The sequence below is a fragment of the Podarcis raffonei genome, chromosome 7 (genome assembly GCF_027172205.1).
Source record: "Podarcis raffonei isolate rPodRaf1 chromosome 7, rPodRaf1.pri, whole genome shotgun sequence".
Classification (NCBI taxonomy): domain Eukaryota; kingdom Metazoa; phylum Chordata; class Lepidosauria; order Squamata; family Lacertidae; genus Podarcis; species Podarcis raffonei.
The window spans coordinates 50,134,230-50,150,364 of NC_070608.1; the positions used below are offsets into that span (position 1 = coordinate 50,134,230).

The 16,135-nt window shown below is 42.1% G+C and overlaps 1 protein-coding gene across 4 annotated transcripts; it reads left to right on the plus strand.

Annotated features, from left to right (window-relative positions):
- Positions 1–451: 451 nt before the first annotated feature.
- Positions 452–14,705, plus strand: PRELID3A (PRELI domain containing 3A). Of its 4 annotated transcripts, none has more exons than XM_053396574.1 (7): positions 1,662–1,783; positions 5,307–5,475; positions 5,773–5,862; positions 7,057–7,127; positions 7,217–7,319; positions 9,411–9,502; positions 14,562–14,705. In XM_053396574.1, the coding sequence occupies exons 1-6, from the start codon at positions 1,752–1,754 to the stop codon at positions 9,462–9,464; spliced, it is 519 nt and encodes a 172-aa protein (XP_053252549.1). In that variant the 5' UTR covers positions 1,662–1,751; the 3' UTR covers positions 9,465–9,502; positions 14,562–14,705. The 4 variants fall into 4 exon arrangements, with proteins under 4 accessions (XP_053252551.1, XP_053252549.1, XP_053252548.1 ...); XM_053396575.1 differs by lacking the exon at positions 9,411–9,502 and adding an exon at positions 5,082–5,151 and having other exon boundaries at positions 1,769–1,783; XM_053396576.1 differs by lacking the exons at positions 1,662–1,783; positions 9,411–9,502 and adding an exon at positions 452–542.
- The last annotated feature ends 1,430 nt before the right edge of the window (positions 14,706–16,135 follow it).

Here is a 16,135-nt window from a genome sequence, read left to right on the forward strand (position 1 = left end):
TTGAAGACTTGCATGCTAGCTGGAAGACGACCCCTGCTTGGTACAGTGGTACCTCGGGTTACATACGCTTCAGGTTACACACTCCGCTAACCCAGAAATAGTGCTTCAGGTTAAGATCTTTGCTTCAGGATAAGAACAGAAATCGGGCTGCGGCGGCGCAGCAGCAGCAGCAGCAGGAGGCCCCATTAGCTAAAGTGGTGCTTCAGGTTAAGAACAGTTTCAGGTTAAGAATGGACCTCCGGAATGAATTAAGTACTTAACCCGAGGTACCACTGTATTTGTACCCAAGGCAAACACGCCTACAGGGTGATGGTTGTGCCTGCTGAGGCAGGTTGGCACCAGTGGATCAGGAGTCGATGAACTCCGAAATCACATGGCGTCTAGGACACTTACGTAGGCCCCGACGGTATTAATTAGTAACATATATGTCGAAGGGGAAAGAGTGATGCCTTGGAATTTATTTGCAAGGTCAGTCGGACGGAGACACGTGGCTCCGGTATAACCTCGATCCAGGAAAGTGGAACAGAGTTCACCAATAAAAGGTGCCGGAAGCTGCAATTATTTTAATCCTATTTGATTTTAAATTGTCCCAGTACCACGGTCGCTGCCTACTGATTTCGGATTGCATCTCTCATTACGTTACCCGCGCAGAAACTCTGTGATGAGACAGTTCGGTGTAAATTGCAAGCCTAAACACATTTATTGGGGAGTAGAAACTGAACAGTTACATAAAGTTACATAATCCTATGTTCGGTATTTTCGAGGACTCTGTTTTGATTACTGTCAAGTAGTTGGGCTTAAATCGCATAGAATACAGTAACATTTTCTCCCCAATTATGTGTGTGTAAGAACTGACATCGGTAGATGTTAATTCTGTGACAATCCATAGGCAGGTTTTCCCGCGCTCTGCTATGTATTCTAGCGATGGCCCTAGAAATCAAGGCCAGTCGTGAAACCAGTTTGCTTCATTTTCTCTAATGTAACAGGCCTGCCTTAAGTTAACTTGAATTTAGTTTTGTTTTAAGAATGATATTACAATGCGTTTGCCAGCGGCTTTGTACAATCTCATGTATATACATTGACAATCATTCATTCTAAATATGCGTGCATAGGACCGAACCTTTTCCCCTTTAATAAATACGCGCTGCAGAAAACGTGGAAGATTTTATTCCGTGAAAATGTGTGACCTGACTTAATTCGCACCCTAAACCCACTGAGACTGAAGTCAGTAAGAGTCAGAGGCCACGACGACACAAGATACTACTCTTCTGCTTTCTGTGCGGGCAAAGATCAAAACACACCCCGTGCCAAGGGCAGCCTTAGAATCCCACGCTCAGCTCACGACTGATGCAGCCGGCGCATAGGCGCTACGGATCTGCAAACCCGCGAGGCAAAGCTACTGGATCCACCGAGGAGTCACGCAATTGGCAAGAAGCGGCGCGTTTCCAGAGCCGAAGCCCTGACGTCACTGGCGAGGAATGTGAGCTGGGCGTCCCCTGTTCAAGGTCTTCGCGCGGACTCGACGCGTCCTTTCCCTGGGCATCGAAGGGTGCAGGGAGGCGGGAGCGAGCCGGGTGTCTTTCCAGCGGACAGGAGCGGCGATTGGCTGGCGCGGGGAAGAAGGGCGGGTGGGAGGCGGCTGACGTCATCGCCTACCCTCCTCCGGGGAAAAGCGCCGCCCTTTCCTTTGGGGCGGAGAAGCCGGTTCTTTCCATTGAGCCGCCATTAACGCCGCTGCTTTTACAGACAGGATGAAGATCTGGAGCTCGGAGCACGAATTTGGGTAAGGCGAGGACGGGAGTGGCGCGCGTTCCGTCCTTGACAGCAGCAGCGGAGGGACAGAAAAACCGCTGGTTCTTCCGAGCTCAGTGTTGCCTACACTGGCTGGCAGCGGCTCTCCAGGGGTCTCTCCCTGTCCCATCGGGAGATGCTGCGGGTTGAGCCTGTGCAAAGGAGATGCTTTGGCAGTGAGCTACAGCCCTTCTCTAGCTGAGTTATGGAGCTTCCTTTGGAAGGAAAGATGAATAAAACTCCCCTCTTCCCGTCTCCGTTTCCGCTTGGTATACAACTCGTGCTTTTTGGTCACCGGGCGAGGACATCGGTAGCATCCTGCCCCGACGCGCTTGCTCCCTCACCAAGGGCTTTAAAGGGCTTTAAACGTGGTCTGTCGTGGGTTTGCCCGCGCTTGCTCCCAAATGCCTGCCTTATGAAAGACCTTTAAAAATGTCGTCTTAGCTGCCCTTTAAGGTCTCTTAAATGTTGTTGTGTGACTCACATCTTCCTTTAACATGGGCCGAGGACTGTTGGGTTGATGTAGTTTGAAACAAATGGTGGACTCCAGGTTGGGGACGGCTGGCCCCTGCGCTCTGTTGCTGTCTTTTTATTAGAGAGGGAAGCAATAAGTGTTTCTCCATGCACTGAGCTGCCCTGCAAATGCCTGTGATATCTGGGGCAAAGGTGACAACTTCCTTTCTTCAAGGTCGTGTCATGGTAATACGCCTTTGCTGCATAAACTGCTGAGTAGAACTGGTTTCTAAAAATACCTCAGTGTAACTAAAGTATGTTGCTATTGCCATGGATGTTGCGGACAGAAACTTGGTAGGCCTTTGCCACTCTCATCTCCTTCAAGGGTTAGAGCTGCTACCCAGAAAATGTTACTCTTGAGACTTCAGTTCTGCTTTCCATCATTTTAATGGGGCTTGGAATATTTTTGAGTGTCAGGGGCCCTCAGACTTTTTGGCCGGTCATGGTTACCAAAGCTAAGCTGGTGATTGCCAGGACTCCTTGCCTCCCTTTCAGTATATTAGGATTGGGCTGCTGGTCCCTGACCTTCCCCTGCATCTGTGCGCAAGGACATCAGCAATCCCCTGTGTGGTTACAGTCCCTATTACAGTGCTTACAGTAATAACAGTAATTACAGTGGTTACAGTGATGAAGTTCAGAAGACTTCACAGATGTGGACTTCGCAGTTGTGTGGACAATCTGTTCTCTGATCACTTGGGACATTAATGCTGCCAGTGGCTCAAATAGCGATCTTCACTCTCCTACTCTGCAGCTAGAGAGAATGGCTGGGTTTTCTTTGTTTTTTTTAAGGTGGCTGAAGAGACCTGAGCACCAAAATGGGAAGCCCCAATCTTTCTTTTCAGCTTGGAGCTGGAGATGAGGGCATGGGATCTTCATCTTTGATTTATTATGCCCTCTGAAACTCAGTTGACCTCTGGTTAATGATCTCTGACTCCTCATCTAGAAGCTGGAGCAGAAGGATGGGACTTTTCTTGTCACTCTTTCCAGGAATGATGGAATACTAGTGGGGTGCATAATTGTGGACCGCTGTGAACTGTACCTTTTTGTTCTTCTAAGAAATTGAGCTGTAGGACATGAGGGACATGGAGGCAATGGTGCAATTGTTCTGTCTAGCAATTTAAGAGGGAATTTTCTTTAGTACTCCAGGAAAGGGTGGTTGAAAATGGGAGGAGAGGTTGCCACATCTTGCCTCTGTACAGATGTGTAGGAAATAACATCATGAGAGTGGCTTCCTGGAATTTTGCAATAAAACAAGCTGAGACACTGCCTGTAATAGCTTTTAATTAAATGGGTGGAAAGTAGGTTATGATGTGTTCAATGGGTTTTGTTTTTTGCATTGCCATAAAAAAGGCATATTCTTCTTCCAAAGAAAGAGGGGTTGAGACCCTATGGCATGAGTATATTGAATTAGCAGCATGGCTTTGAAAGGCTCCTGAGACTCTCTAGCAGTTAAGTGCAATACCAGATCACTGATGATGTTGTTGGCATAAGCTACTTGCAAATAGCCAAAGTGCCATAAAACACTTTTCCAATAATGAAGTAAATGCTTAAATTGCAACACCACACTCTTTTTAAAAAAAACTAATGTAAAAGTGTGAGATAGCAGTGGAGCTACGCAGGCTGATACTGAATTAAGTGTGATAATCTCTGAATTTAAGCATGACTTTCTCTCTCCCTCAGTCTTTATCTTTGTGAACAAGGACAGCCCAATGTTAACTTCCTTTACTTAGTCACTGGGTTTCATAAGTTCTTATTAGCTTACTGAAAATATTTCACCACTGAGTTAATGTTACTTAAGCAATGAATGTTTTCTGGAAATGAAAGATATATGCTACACAGGAACATGGAATGTAGAAAGCTGGTGTATACCAAGCTAGACCATTTGTCCATCTAGCTCAGTTTTTTCAACACTGAATGGCAGTGGCCCTCCAACATTTCAGATGGGAGTCTTTCCCCGTGCTTTTTGAACCTTGGAGCATTTTCATGCAAAGCATGTTCTATAAATTTAACCTACAATTCTTTCTCTTATTTTGTTATTGTGCATAATACTTATACCATGGCTCTAAGCATGCTTGAGAGTGTCCTATTGAAATCAGTGGGACTCAGTTCTGAGTAAGCATGGCTAGGATCCAGCTGTAAGAATTGATTTCCTATTGCTGTGTCAAATGCTTCCTCTCCAGAGGAGAACTTGTGCTAAATAAGTGCTGAAAATTGAAAGTGGTGTTTCTTGCCTTTAATATCTGTCACTCTGCTGTGCCTAGAAAGAGCTGCCATCTAAACTAGAAGTAGTCAACGTTGTGCCCTCCAGATATTATTGGACTGTCACTCCCACCTTCCCTGACCATTGGCCAAAATGGTTGGGACTGGTGGGGGTTTCAGGACAGCAGCCTTTGAAGAGGGCTAGATCGGCAAATCTCTGATCTGACCAAAGTTTATATAGCACTATATTCTGAAACTTACTAATTGTGCTGGTCATTTGGGGGTGTCACTTAAACTGTAGGTGCTTGACAGGTTTGTGAACTGTCCTGAGATCTTTGCCTGAAGAGTGGTATATAAATTTAATAAATTTTTATTATTATGGTTCAAAGGTCTTGCTCTCCAGACGTCGGCACTGGAGGATTTCCCAACTCTTTGGAGTAGATTTTAAGTATGGAGGGTTGCTGCAGGGGGACAAAGGGGAAGTCTCATTTTTGCAAGCAGAAATCTGTTCTGCTCTTGTAATTTCAGTATTGGCTACCACCTTATACATATAGTACCCTTATGCCAATTGCTTACAGTAGTTAACAACCTAATAGACGAAATATGAAGAAAGTGACAGGGGAGGAAGAGAAAAATATGCAAATTCAGGTACCAATTCTTACATGATATTAAATTCTGTGTTTCGGAATGTATGCTTTGTATACCATAAATGCAAACCAAAATGTTCAGTTTTAATTAAATTGCATTGCATACAGAGAATTCTTAATGCATTGCTTGTTTCTCTTTCATTTCATTTTCCTTAGGCATCCATGGGATACTGTAATAAAAGCTGCCATGAGAAAATATCCCAATCCTATGAACCCCTCAGTGGTAGGAGTTGATGTCTTGGACCGAAGCCTTGACAATCAAGGAAGGTTGCACAGTCACCGGCTACTTAGCACTGAATGGGGCCTGCCAAGCATTGTAAAAGCGGTAAGTTTGTTTTAACCACGGTGGCTAGTGGTAGGCTGAATCTTTTTATGAAATAAAAACACGTGTTCTATTCTTGAATGTATTGCACATAATGACTCTCATAGTAAATGCTCAGGCTAAATTTCCTTAAGAGTTGCAACAAACCTAGAGAACCTGGCTCAATGAGACTGTTTGGACAGGGGCTATCACTGCATGCTTTACAGAAATACATTTATCATCAACCTTTTTGATATTTTGCTTGACTGCTCGTTTTGGGTTACTGTGTTAGTACTTGCTTTTATTTCCTTTTTTTAAAAGATTCTGGGAACAAGTAGAACTATGACATACATTAAAGAACATTCTGTAGTTGATCCGGTGGAAAAGAAAATGGTACTGAGCTCCACAAATGTGAGTAATAAAGTATTGTGTATTGTATTTGCTGGCAGGACCAGGGAGTTGCTGGCTATGTTTTTTTACATACTGCCTGTTTGAGGCAGTCCTTGCTTATGTTGGGAAAACCTTGCTGTAAGGGCATAGCAGGAACCAAGACTAGCATTCTCTGTGTACGCTAGATAACTTTAGATTATTATTTTTTAAAGAAACTGGGGTTGCTAGCTTTACTTTCTCTGATGAAATTATTTCTCGAGGATCCGAAAGTTCTTTATGGGCAGAATCCAACTTTGCACGAGTGGACTTCCATTCATGCAGTGGGACTTCACCATTTCCTCCTCCTCCTGCCTCTGTGCAGTCCCAAAATCTGCTCCAGTGGGCCCCCAACACTCTGGAGCAGAATTTGAGGGTAGGAGGGCTGCTGGGGGGGAGAGCAGGGAAAGGCAAATCCTTCCCACACACAGGCAGCTTTGGATATAAGTGTGTGTGATTTGGCTGGCTATATGCTACTTGAGGCTTGTAGTACAAGGCCAGGGTTTTAAAGCAGGCCAAATCCATATCTCCCTCACTCCCCATGGATCAATTCTGGTAGCTGGGTGGGACTGCCCACCAGTCAGTCACCTGGCACCATCCTCATCATCATGTCATCAGGTGAGGGCTTCAAAGGAGTTCCCTCTCAGCATTGACCAACTGATGGGTGCTGAGAGAGCCCCTTTGAAGTCTGGTTGTAGCTGTGGTATGGATTCAGGCCTGCTTTGTATCCAAACCACAGCTGCAACCAAACTTCAAAGCAGCTTTCTCTCAATGTCCCTCAGCTTATGAGTGTGGAGATTGGAACTTCAAGGGGTCTCGCTGTCTCTGTCCATCAGCTGACAGTGAGCTATACCCAACTGCACATCGAGTTCACTGGTGGGGCGCTCCCTAGGGTAGCCAATGCCAGCCACATATTTATCTGTCCCAAACCTGGCATCACACATGTGGGGGAGTGGGTATGGTTTGTGACCTAACTAGGCCTATGGGCCTGAAATTCCTTACTCCTGCTTTAAATGTGACTTTAATTCCTAGAAAGTCTGCTTAGGATACAGCCTTAGTTGTTTTTAAAAATGCAATTTATCATTTTCTTTAAGTAAAGTAGACAGTCTTTTTTTTATGTATTATGCTAGATAATACTAAGATTAGTTAAATTAAACTTCGCCTCTTTTTCCCTTTAAGATAACACTTACAAATCTTATATCAGTTGATGAAAGGTTGGTATATACGCCACACCCTGAGAACCCGGAAAAGTAAGTTGGAATGTCTTTGACTTTCAGTAAAAAAATATGATGAGGGGGAATACTTTTTGTACTGATAGTTTCTGTCTTTCCCCTTACAGGACTTTGTTAACGCAAGAAGCAATTATTACAGTAAAAGGTGTTAGCCTCAGTAGTTACTTGGAAACTTTAATGGCAAGCACAATATCTTCTAATGCTAGAAAGGTAGGTGTGTGACACGCTTTTACTAGGTCACAGTTGCTAACTTTAAGGTGGTTCATTTAAAAACTAAAACTCAAATGTTTAAGTGCATTATGCTAGAGTTGGTATCCCATAAGCCCAGGGTGCTCTCGATTATACACAATTCACTGTAAGTCTTCAGGTTAGATAATGACTTTTCTTGTATCTGTAGAGCCAGTTGTGTATTCTCAGTCCGCATGTATTTCCTTTTTAAGATTCAAAGCTGTGTATGGTATGAAGTCAGGAAAAGTGATTGTTGTCTCTCACTGAGACAACAGCAGCTTACAGCTAGAATGGGGGTAGGGGAGATAGTGTCTGGTTGTGTGATCAGATTAGTCTGTCTTTCAGCCTGCAGTTCACAGAATACCTTCTCAGTTTAGCTATTGGATTCCGCAGTGGGTTGCTTGAGACAAATAGGTTTATGTGGAAAGCAGGCAAATCGTTTCCTTACTCTTTTCAGTGCTGAAAGCAGAGGAGAGAACTAAGGAGATGTCATATCTGAACTTTCCCTCATAACCCAGACACTTACTATGTACAGATGTCTCTTGTTTTCTACTGTGTACGAAATGGTGGGTGTGAGCACATGTTCTAGTTGTCCTATTTGTAGTGTTGGAAAGGGAACTTATTCCACGTCCAATGTATAATAAACCAAATGCATACATAGGTTGTTAGTAGCAGAATAGGAGATAGATGAAAAGGAACTGTTTCCCTAAATGCTATGGGTGAAGAAGTTCAGTTAGTGCACAGACTTCTGGCTGTGCAGTGGAACTTTCCATTCCTTTCCCTGTGTGCCCTCCAATCAATCAATCAATCAATTAAATTTGTATACTGTTCTTCATGCATAGATTTTAGTGCAGTTCACAGCATTAACCTGTTCTGGGAATTCCCTCAACCCTCCAGAGCATATTTTATATGCAAGGACTCCATGCATTAAAAGATACAGGAAGCTGAACTCCTGACCTCTTTCTCGGGCCCTCACCTCCCTCCTTGCCTTTCCTGCAGCTAGAAAACAACTATCCTGTTGGAGTAAAGATTATTTCCCCCCTTGCCTAAATGCAGCTGGGATGGTCAACCCTGCCTTCACATGTGTTGTTTCATCACCATGCTCTAAAGCACCCTCCCCGTGCTGTGGTTAGGTTTGTAAAAAGGTTCCTAGTGACTCCGACCTAATCGTGGCAGGCAAGGGGAGTGTTGTGTGTGGTGTGAGAGAGACCATGGCATGGCCATGCCCACTGCTGACACAGGGCCCTCAGAAATGGGCTACGAGAGAATGGGACAGGCCCATCCCTGTTCTCAGCCTGCAACAATTCAGCATGCTACACAATAAACCCTTTATTAAGTTCCGTGGGACTTCCGTGGGTACATTGGGATTTGACTATAAAACAGCAAATTAATAACTCAGCCTTATAAAGAGTATTATTAAGGGGGAAATGAGCATTTCAAGTATTGTAATCCTAAACAAATATTTTTGTTCTCAGTCCTCCATGACTTCTGCACTTATACAACAACAGATTACCAATACATTACAGGTCTCATTCAAGTGCTTTACTGTTTCTTCTTCATTCTCTTTTAATGCTATATAATGCAGCCTGTTTTAACTAAGTTTCCTTACAGGTGATCCCTCTCTCTTTACCTTTTCAACTTAGGGCCACTTCACACTTGCGTACTACCAGCTTTCTAGGCAGAAGTTGCTCTATAGGGTTCTGGTAGCACGTCAAGTGATCCCAAGTCTAGGATGAGATGCATCTGTCAGAAGCATGCATGCTCAGCTTGCTTTTACCTAACTTATTCTACTGGGATGCCTGTTTGTGTGTTTTCAGCATCCTGCTTTGGCACTCAGTTAAACCTTTACGTGATATAATTGCTTGTTACCAATATTTGATAAGCGTGGTGCTCAACTAAGTCAAACTCAAAGTAGGCTTAGTCATAACTGTTACATCCATTCACTTTCAGTAGGTTTACTTGGACTTAGTTGGATATCACTCTCAGTTTACTGTAGGCTCTTGAGATTTACAAGACTGTGATGGTGGAATAACTTTTTGTCATAAGTTGTACATCTTTTCTGTGTTACTCCAGGGGTGGGATGCTATTGAGTGGACAATTCAACATTCTGACAGTGTTCTAAGATAGCAGTCTCTTTCTACAGCTGCATTTTGTACTAATTAGTGGTAATACCAGCATTTGTTACCTTGGTACAGCATTTCAGCTTCTAGCAAATCTGTGCATGTTGTTGTCATGTTACTTGAAAGCCTGCATGCCTCGTATATATACACACATTGCATATAGAGGAACAGCACCCTTATTCTTTAACTCTGGAATTTGGGGGGGCGTCCGTACTGTCTAATGCTTTGACACAGGAAAAAGTTCTTAAGAACCTGCATGTGTGGGCCACTAATAAGGCCCACCTTTTGTTCTTTGGTAAATCTCTTTTGAGTAAGTGGAATACTGTTAGAAGAACTGCTGCACCTTGGCCCCAGAGTTTTTTGGAAGTAGGTAAAGCTCTGTACAACCAGTCCTCTTGATCCAATGTATGGAATGCTTTGGGGTGAAATACTTGAGGTTGTTAACTAGTTCATGCTACTGCTGGACTTAGCCTACAGTATGGCAATTCTTGCCTATCAGTGTAGAAATACAGTCCCATCACTGCTTGGACAGAAGGGTTCTTGTTTAAAAGAAAGCAGTTTATGAAGTCACAATTAGAACATTTTCACCTGTTTACTTGGTCCTTGTTGGTTTTTGCTTTTGAGGCAGCTTAAAATCCGTGCAAAAAGAATGCAAAAAGAAGAAACTGGTTTTCAAAAGTGCCAGCTATTAAGCTTTATTGTCGCTCAGCGCATTTTGGAACTGTCATTCCTCCCTCATGGTAGGCAGCAGCATTTATGTAAGTTGTTTCAGAAAGTCCAAGATTGATCCTGAAGAAGGAACTTCGGTTCTGAAACACATTGTACTATCATAAACTTCAGCAGTTGGCACTTGGGAGAATTAGGTCCTGCTTTTTCTCTTCTTTGCATTATTTCTAGTGTCTGGGCCTCCCTTTGTTTAGTCGTTTAGTCGTCTCCGACTCTTCGTGACCCCATGGACCAAAGCACACCAGGCACTCCTGTCTTACTTTATTTTAATTAGGCAGGAATCATGCAAAACCTTTTGGCTGCATTTGGCTGCACATTTTTGTTATGAGCACAAGCCTCACTCTCTCCTCCCTGCATTTTGTGAGGGGAGATTAGAAGTGTTCACTTGCAGTTTTGCCCCAACATCGCCAACTGTGGTTTGCTTGTTTGCAAAACCAGGATTGGATCCTGAATGTGGGGGAAGATTAATTGAACATTTCAGTTTGTTTTCTCATCCTGTTACGGCAAACTACAATTTGTTGCAGACTAGAAGTTGAAATAGCTTCTCTTCCTCCACATGTAAGTGGGGAACACGGGGAAATATATGAACAACAAACCATGATTCGTTTTTTCACATCTAAAATCCAGGCTTTTACCTAAACATACACTAATATATAAATAGTTTTGCTATAACAAAGCAGATGTTTTTATCTAAATGCATTGTTTTAAGAGGCATTGCTAGCATCTGTTTGACTTGCGAGGAACTTCAGTGACCACCTTTTTCGTTCCTTGAGCTTGACTGCCAAGCTTGGAAACAGATTATTTGACTGTTGATCCTGCCCTTAAAATCCTGCAGAATACAGTTACCAAACATGCCTTAGTGTTGTGTAATACTTAACTACTCCCAATTTTGGAGTGTGTGTATATATTACAAAAAAAATTAGTAAACTCTCACTGTATGTTTTCAGTTTTACCATTAAGCCTGTGAAATGTTTCAGAGTTTAAAATTTTATGCTCTCAATCGTTTGTTAAGTAGTAACCACTGAAATTATGTCCAGTTCTTAACTCTCATTCTATATGTTCAGTGTGCTACCACCATGTACGTAAATATATTAAAAGGTGCATGCTTTAATTGGAAATATGCTTGCTCAAGTCATATACTAATATGCTATTTTATGGTACAACAGAAACTCAGTAAACCAATCCTCTGTCAGATTGTTTTTGCTATTTCCGTGCACGTTAGAAAGAACCCTGGTCTTATGGGTCCAGCATTTTGTTTTTAAAGGCTTGCCAGATGTCTATGGGAAGCAAATAAGTAAGTCATCAGCCCAATAGACCACTCTAACTAAGGTCATTTCAAACTCAACAAAATCGTTCAACATGCTCAGTTACTATGTAAACGAATGACCAGTCTTCCCAAGGAACGCCGGCCAGACTGGATCAAACTTGACATCTGCTCAATTGTGTCACATGCAGCTGTATATATCATTGTTCCTGAAATAATTACTGGCATGGGGGAGTCTGATGGGGACTTTTCCCATTCAGATTATGGTGAGTGGGTGAAAAGATAAGCCTCCTCTCCCTACCGGTTGCCTTCCCAGTAAGAATCTGTCTCCCTGTGAATGTAATTATTTAAGATGCATGCTACATATTAGGCAAATGTCTAGTTTGGTCCTAAAAAATCCACAGTTCCACTCTCTACTTTAAAAAAGCTGCAACCTAGTTCACCCCACCAATGTGCTTAGAATCTACTCAAACCAAGCTGTTGTTTCATTTCTTAGAATATGTTAAGATGTACGTGTGCTATGCTTTAAGCCCCAACACTTGTATTTAGTGTTATAGCATGGAGGTTTCTTGATCAAAAGCACTTGGTGCTATAACAATGCAATAATTGCTATTCTATCTCCCATAGCAATCCTGTGAATTTCTTCATTTGACATGTCATATGTCTGTTATTAGTGGGGCCCTTTTTTATTCTTATCTAATGCTTTGATTTTTAAATCCAACTTGTGCAGTTTCTAATGCTCAGAACTTCATTCAGTTGAAGGATTGGGTTAAAGTTGATTAGTTCTGACCCGAGACCAGGAATGGAAATCACTTCAAACTGAATGGTGTTTTCAAAAGCAACAAATAATTGAAGAAATTCAGATAATTCTGGCCAAGTGCTTTGGGTCATATGCACACTACAGTCTTTTCTACAGGAAATTCTGGGCACTGCAATACCATCATCCAGTAACAATTACTAGAAATATATATATATATATATATATATATATATATATATATATATAATAAGTTTGTTCTTGGTATGAGCTTTTGTGTGCATGCACATGGAAGCTCATACCAAGAACAAATTTAGTTGGTCTCTAAGGTGCTACTGGACAAATTATTTTTTTTAATATATATTTCTACTGCATCAGACCAACACGGCTACCTACCTGAATCTAGAATTACTAGAATTGTTTGGAGAAAAATGTGATATTGTGATATTCTTAGAAGCCCAGTATAAGGTTACAGTGTAGATAAGTTCAAAGGCTGTTTCTTCAATCTATTGGTTCATTACACTTTCTATTTCAAAACTAAGGGTGGCTTCCAGTTAACTTGTTCCATCAGCACAAGGATTTTCACTTGCAGAAGGAAACTTAACACCCCTCTTATTTCACTGTGCGTGCCCCATGCCCTCCCCAAATCTGCTTTATAGGGTTGGGGGTACAGCAGAACAGATTTAGGGGGGTGCCAGGGAAAGGAGAGGGGGTTAGTTCTGTTGTGCACATGGAAATCTGCACACTGACAGAGCAAGCTAGTTGCTTTTTCACAATTTAGAAACAACAAATGCAAATAATATAGCCATCTCTCTCTCTCTCTCCCAGGAATGTTGACCTGAGCTGTTAGGTTTACAGATTTCAACTGAGCACATTTGTATCCAGAAAGATTATGTAACTGTCATTTAATCCAGTAGTGTTCTGTTTCAATTAAAACAAGCATCTATAAAAAAATTAAGTTGGTAGTCATGGTGTAGTACAGGCTTAAAACTAACAGTAATTTGGCTCAAAATGTTAAGCTTTAAGCTATTTAGTATTCTATACAAATATGTGTGAAAACATGTCAAAGTGAAAGTAAATAAATAGGTACCGCTCCGGCGGGAAGGTAAACGGAGTTTCCGTGCGCTGCTCTGGTTCGCCAGAAGTAGCTCAGTCATGCTGGCCACATGACCCGGAAGCTGTACGCCGGCTCCCTCGGCCAGTAAAGCGAGATAAGCGCTGCAACCCTAGAGTCAGCCACGACTGGACCTGAAGGTGAAGGGGACCCCTGACCATTAAGTGGCCTTATGGAGGCTCTCACTTTTTTGCTGAGTTTCCCTACTTGAGCTTACTGAGGTTTTCTCCTCAGTTCCACTAGCGCAAGCACTTTTAACCATGCACGAGAACTTACCCTACCTGCACACCCTCTAAATCTGCCCTGAAGGGATGAGGGCAAACTCAAAAAATATTTAGAGGGTGCGCAGATTGAAGCAGTTCCATTGTGCAGCCAAGAGTGCTTGCACTGGTGCAACTGTTGAGTTGAATACTGCCCAGCATGTGTTTCAAGCTCATATTTAGGTTTGCCTTCTGTAGCTGGGGTGTAGCTGGTCTTTAGGCTCAGTTAAACTGAATTCTTGCAAAAGCGGTGCTCTTGCTTCCACGTTGCTCTGTACTGAGCATCAGTGATGGTAATTTAGTGTTTCATGATAGAGAGTAAACAGGATGGGAAGGAAACCATAAACTATAGGTTCGTTAATAACGTTCATTAGGACTTGTAACAACTTTTCCACTGCTAGGATGAAGCGGAAGAAATTGAAGGGGGAAAATATTATTGATGGGAGAAGGGCTAGTATTAGGCCTCATGTCTGTTCTGTTGCAATCTTACCATGGTAATGAAGCCACAGAAATGTGATAGAAAAAATTTCAGGTTGTTCAGAGGCATTCTGGGGATAAGAAGCAAATGATGCTTTGGACTTTGGAAAAAGTGGGTAGTCAAAACTCTCTCTAGCACTGATCCAAGTGCAACAGTCTCTTGTAATTGTGCCTTGCTAGACAGATCTAATATTTGTACTGTGCAAAAGAGCTAGCTTGTAGTCCTGTAACTTTGTTGGCCTATTATTACTAAGAAAAATGTATTATCTAAGCAGATCATCCTTCAGTTTAAGGTTTTCCTTGTTACAGAAGCAAAGGTGGACTACAATGAAATAATCTCGTTGTACAAATTCAGTGGCACAATTCATTATGATACATTCATAATTCAGAAGACAACAAAGCAGTTTGCTTTGGGAGATCTTTTGGTGTCTGACAGAGGAAAGATTTAGAAGTTTAACATCAGTGTATCTGGTCAATGCACTTAGCTCTTGTTCCTTCTTTAACAGGGTCGAGAAGCCTTGGAATGGGTGATTGGCGAACTAACTTCGACGCGAGAGAGCATGAAGTCTGCAATGGCAGCAGCTTCAGCAGAGGACTGATGGAACTGTGACAGAACTTTATTTTTCCATTATATTTTCTCCTTGCCAGGATGGATATTCCATTGTTTTTTATTTAGAAATATATATGTTTATATAATGAAATTTTACAGGTCAGAATCAACCCCCCCCCCATTTTTAAGCCTTTCTAGGGTCCTCTATTTGTCCACAGTGTAAGTTTTTTGGCTTTCCCATGGCCTCTAGTTACAAGTGCCCAAATTCGATATAGTGACCTTAAGTCCTACTGAAGTTAAATGGATGTGGAACTTGCAGAGCGGATTGAAGATCGACATCTACATAAGTACCAAACTGTGCCTTGATCAGAGCTGAGAGAATAGACTTCCCATCTTATATAACCATTTTCTTGTACTTGAAATTTATTTATTTATTTCTTTAAAAGTGCAGCTGCCGTTCTTATTCTGTAAATGACAAATAGGTACAGAAAGCACTGGGGATCTCTCTCTCTCTCTCTCTCTCTCTCTCTCTCTATAGGCTAGATAAGTATAGTGGGGAGGTAAAATGTGATGGAGGTTGACTGACACCTGATGTGATCGTCTATGTAGTTCTGCAACACAACCTTCCTTTTACTTAGTGGAGTCTGAAAGAAGATCTGAACAACCTTCCCTGAAATGAAGGTTGGTGTGCAACAAAGTTCCATGGTGGATTGTGCCCTTTGTTGGGGGCTGGAGATCTCCTCCTGAGACTTTGTCTTTGTGGATAGTAATTCTTCCTTGCACTGTTCAAATGCAGATTCTGAACAAGGTGTTCTAGCACGTTACCTCCTAGTATTTATACTGAAACCACTGAGAGCAGCCATTTTGTTGTGGTAAAAATGGCTTGAATCCTCTCTTGTCAATTTTTGTTTTTATTTTTCAGTAGCTAATTTATTTCCACATATGTGAATATACCCTCTGGTCACTTATTATGTGAATACCATTGATACCTCAGTGGGAAGTACTAGGAAACTTATTTTCTATATGTAATGGGCATATGTTTGGAGTACTTAGTTGTGTAATTCATTTCTTACTTTTAGCAATGGATACAAGACCATAAAGGATATTTATGGCCCACCCCACATTTCACACCCATCTTCTGGCACTCTGTTTAGCAGTTCCAGGGAGGAGGCTGTTTCATAGTGGTGGGGGAATGTGATGTTGTGAAGCACAACCACCTCTCCCACTAAGCCAACAGCTTTCATCGTTGAGCAAGTTCAAACTCCATTTCTGACCTCTGATTTTAATGGAATTTTCTTCTGTACAACATCTAGAAGTAGTTCTATTGAAGCCGGTAAGGACAGAGCACTTGCTTAAAACTAGGTTATGATGGCAGTAGCCCTAGATGTTCCACACAGAAGATTAGAGAAAAAGAATTATTCAATGGAATCATTTTGGAAGCATGCAGGTCCATGTAACTTCAAAAGTAGTTCATGGTGTTACATTTTGTGTGATTCAAAGTTTTGTTAACAGTTCATTCACTGATGAAAG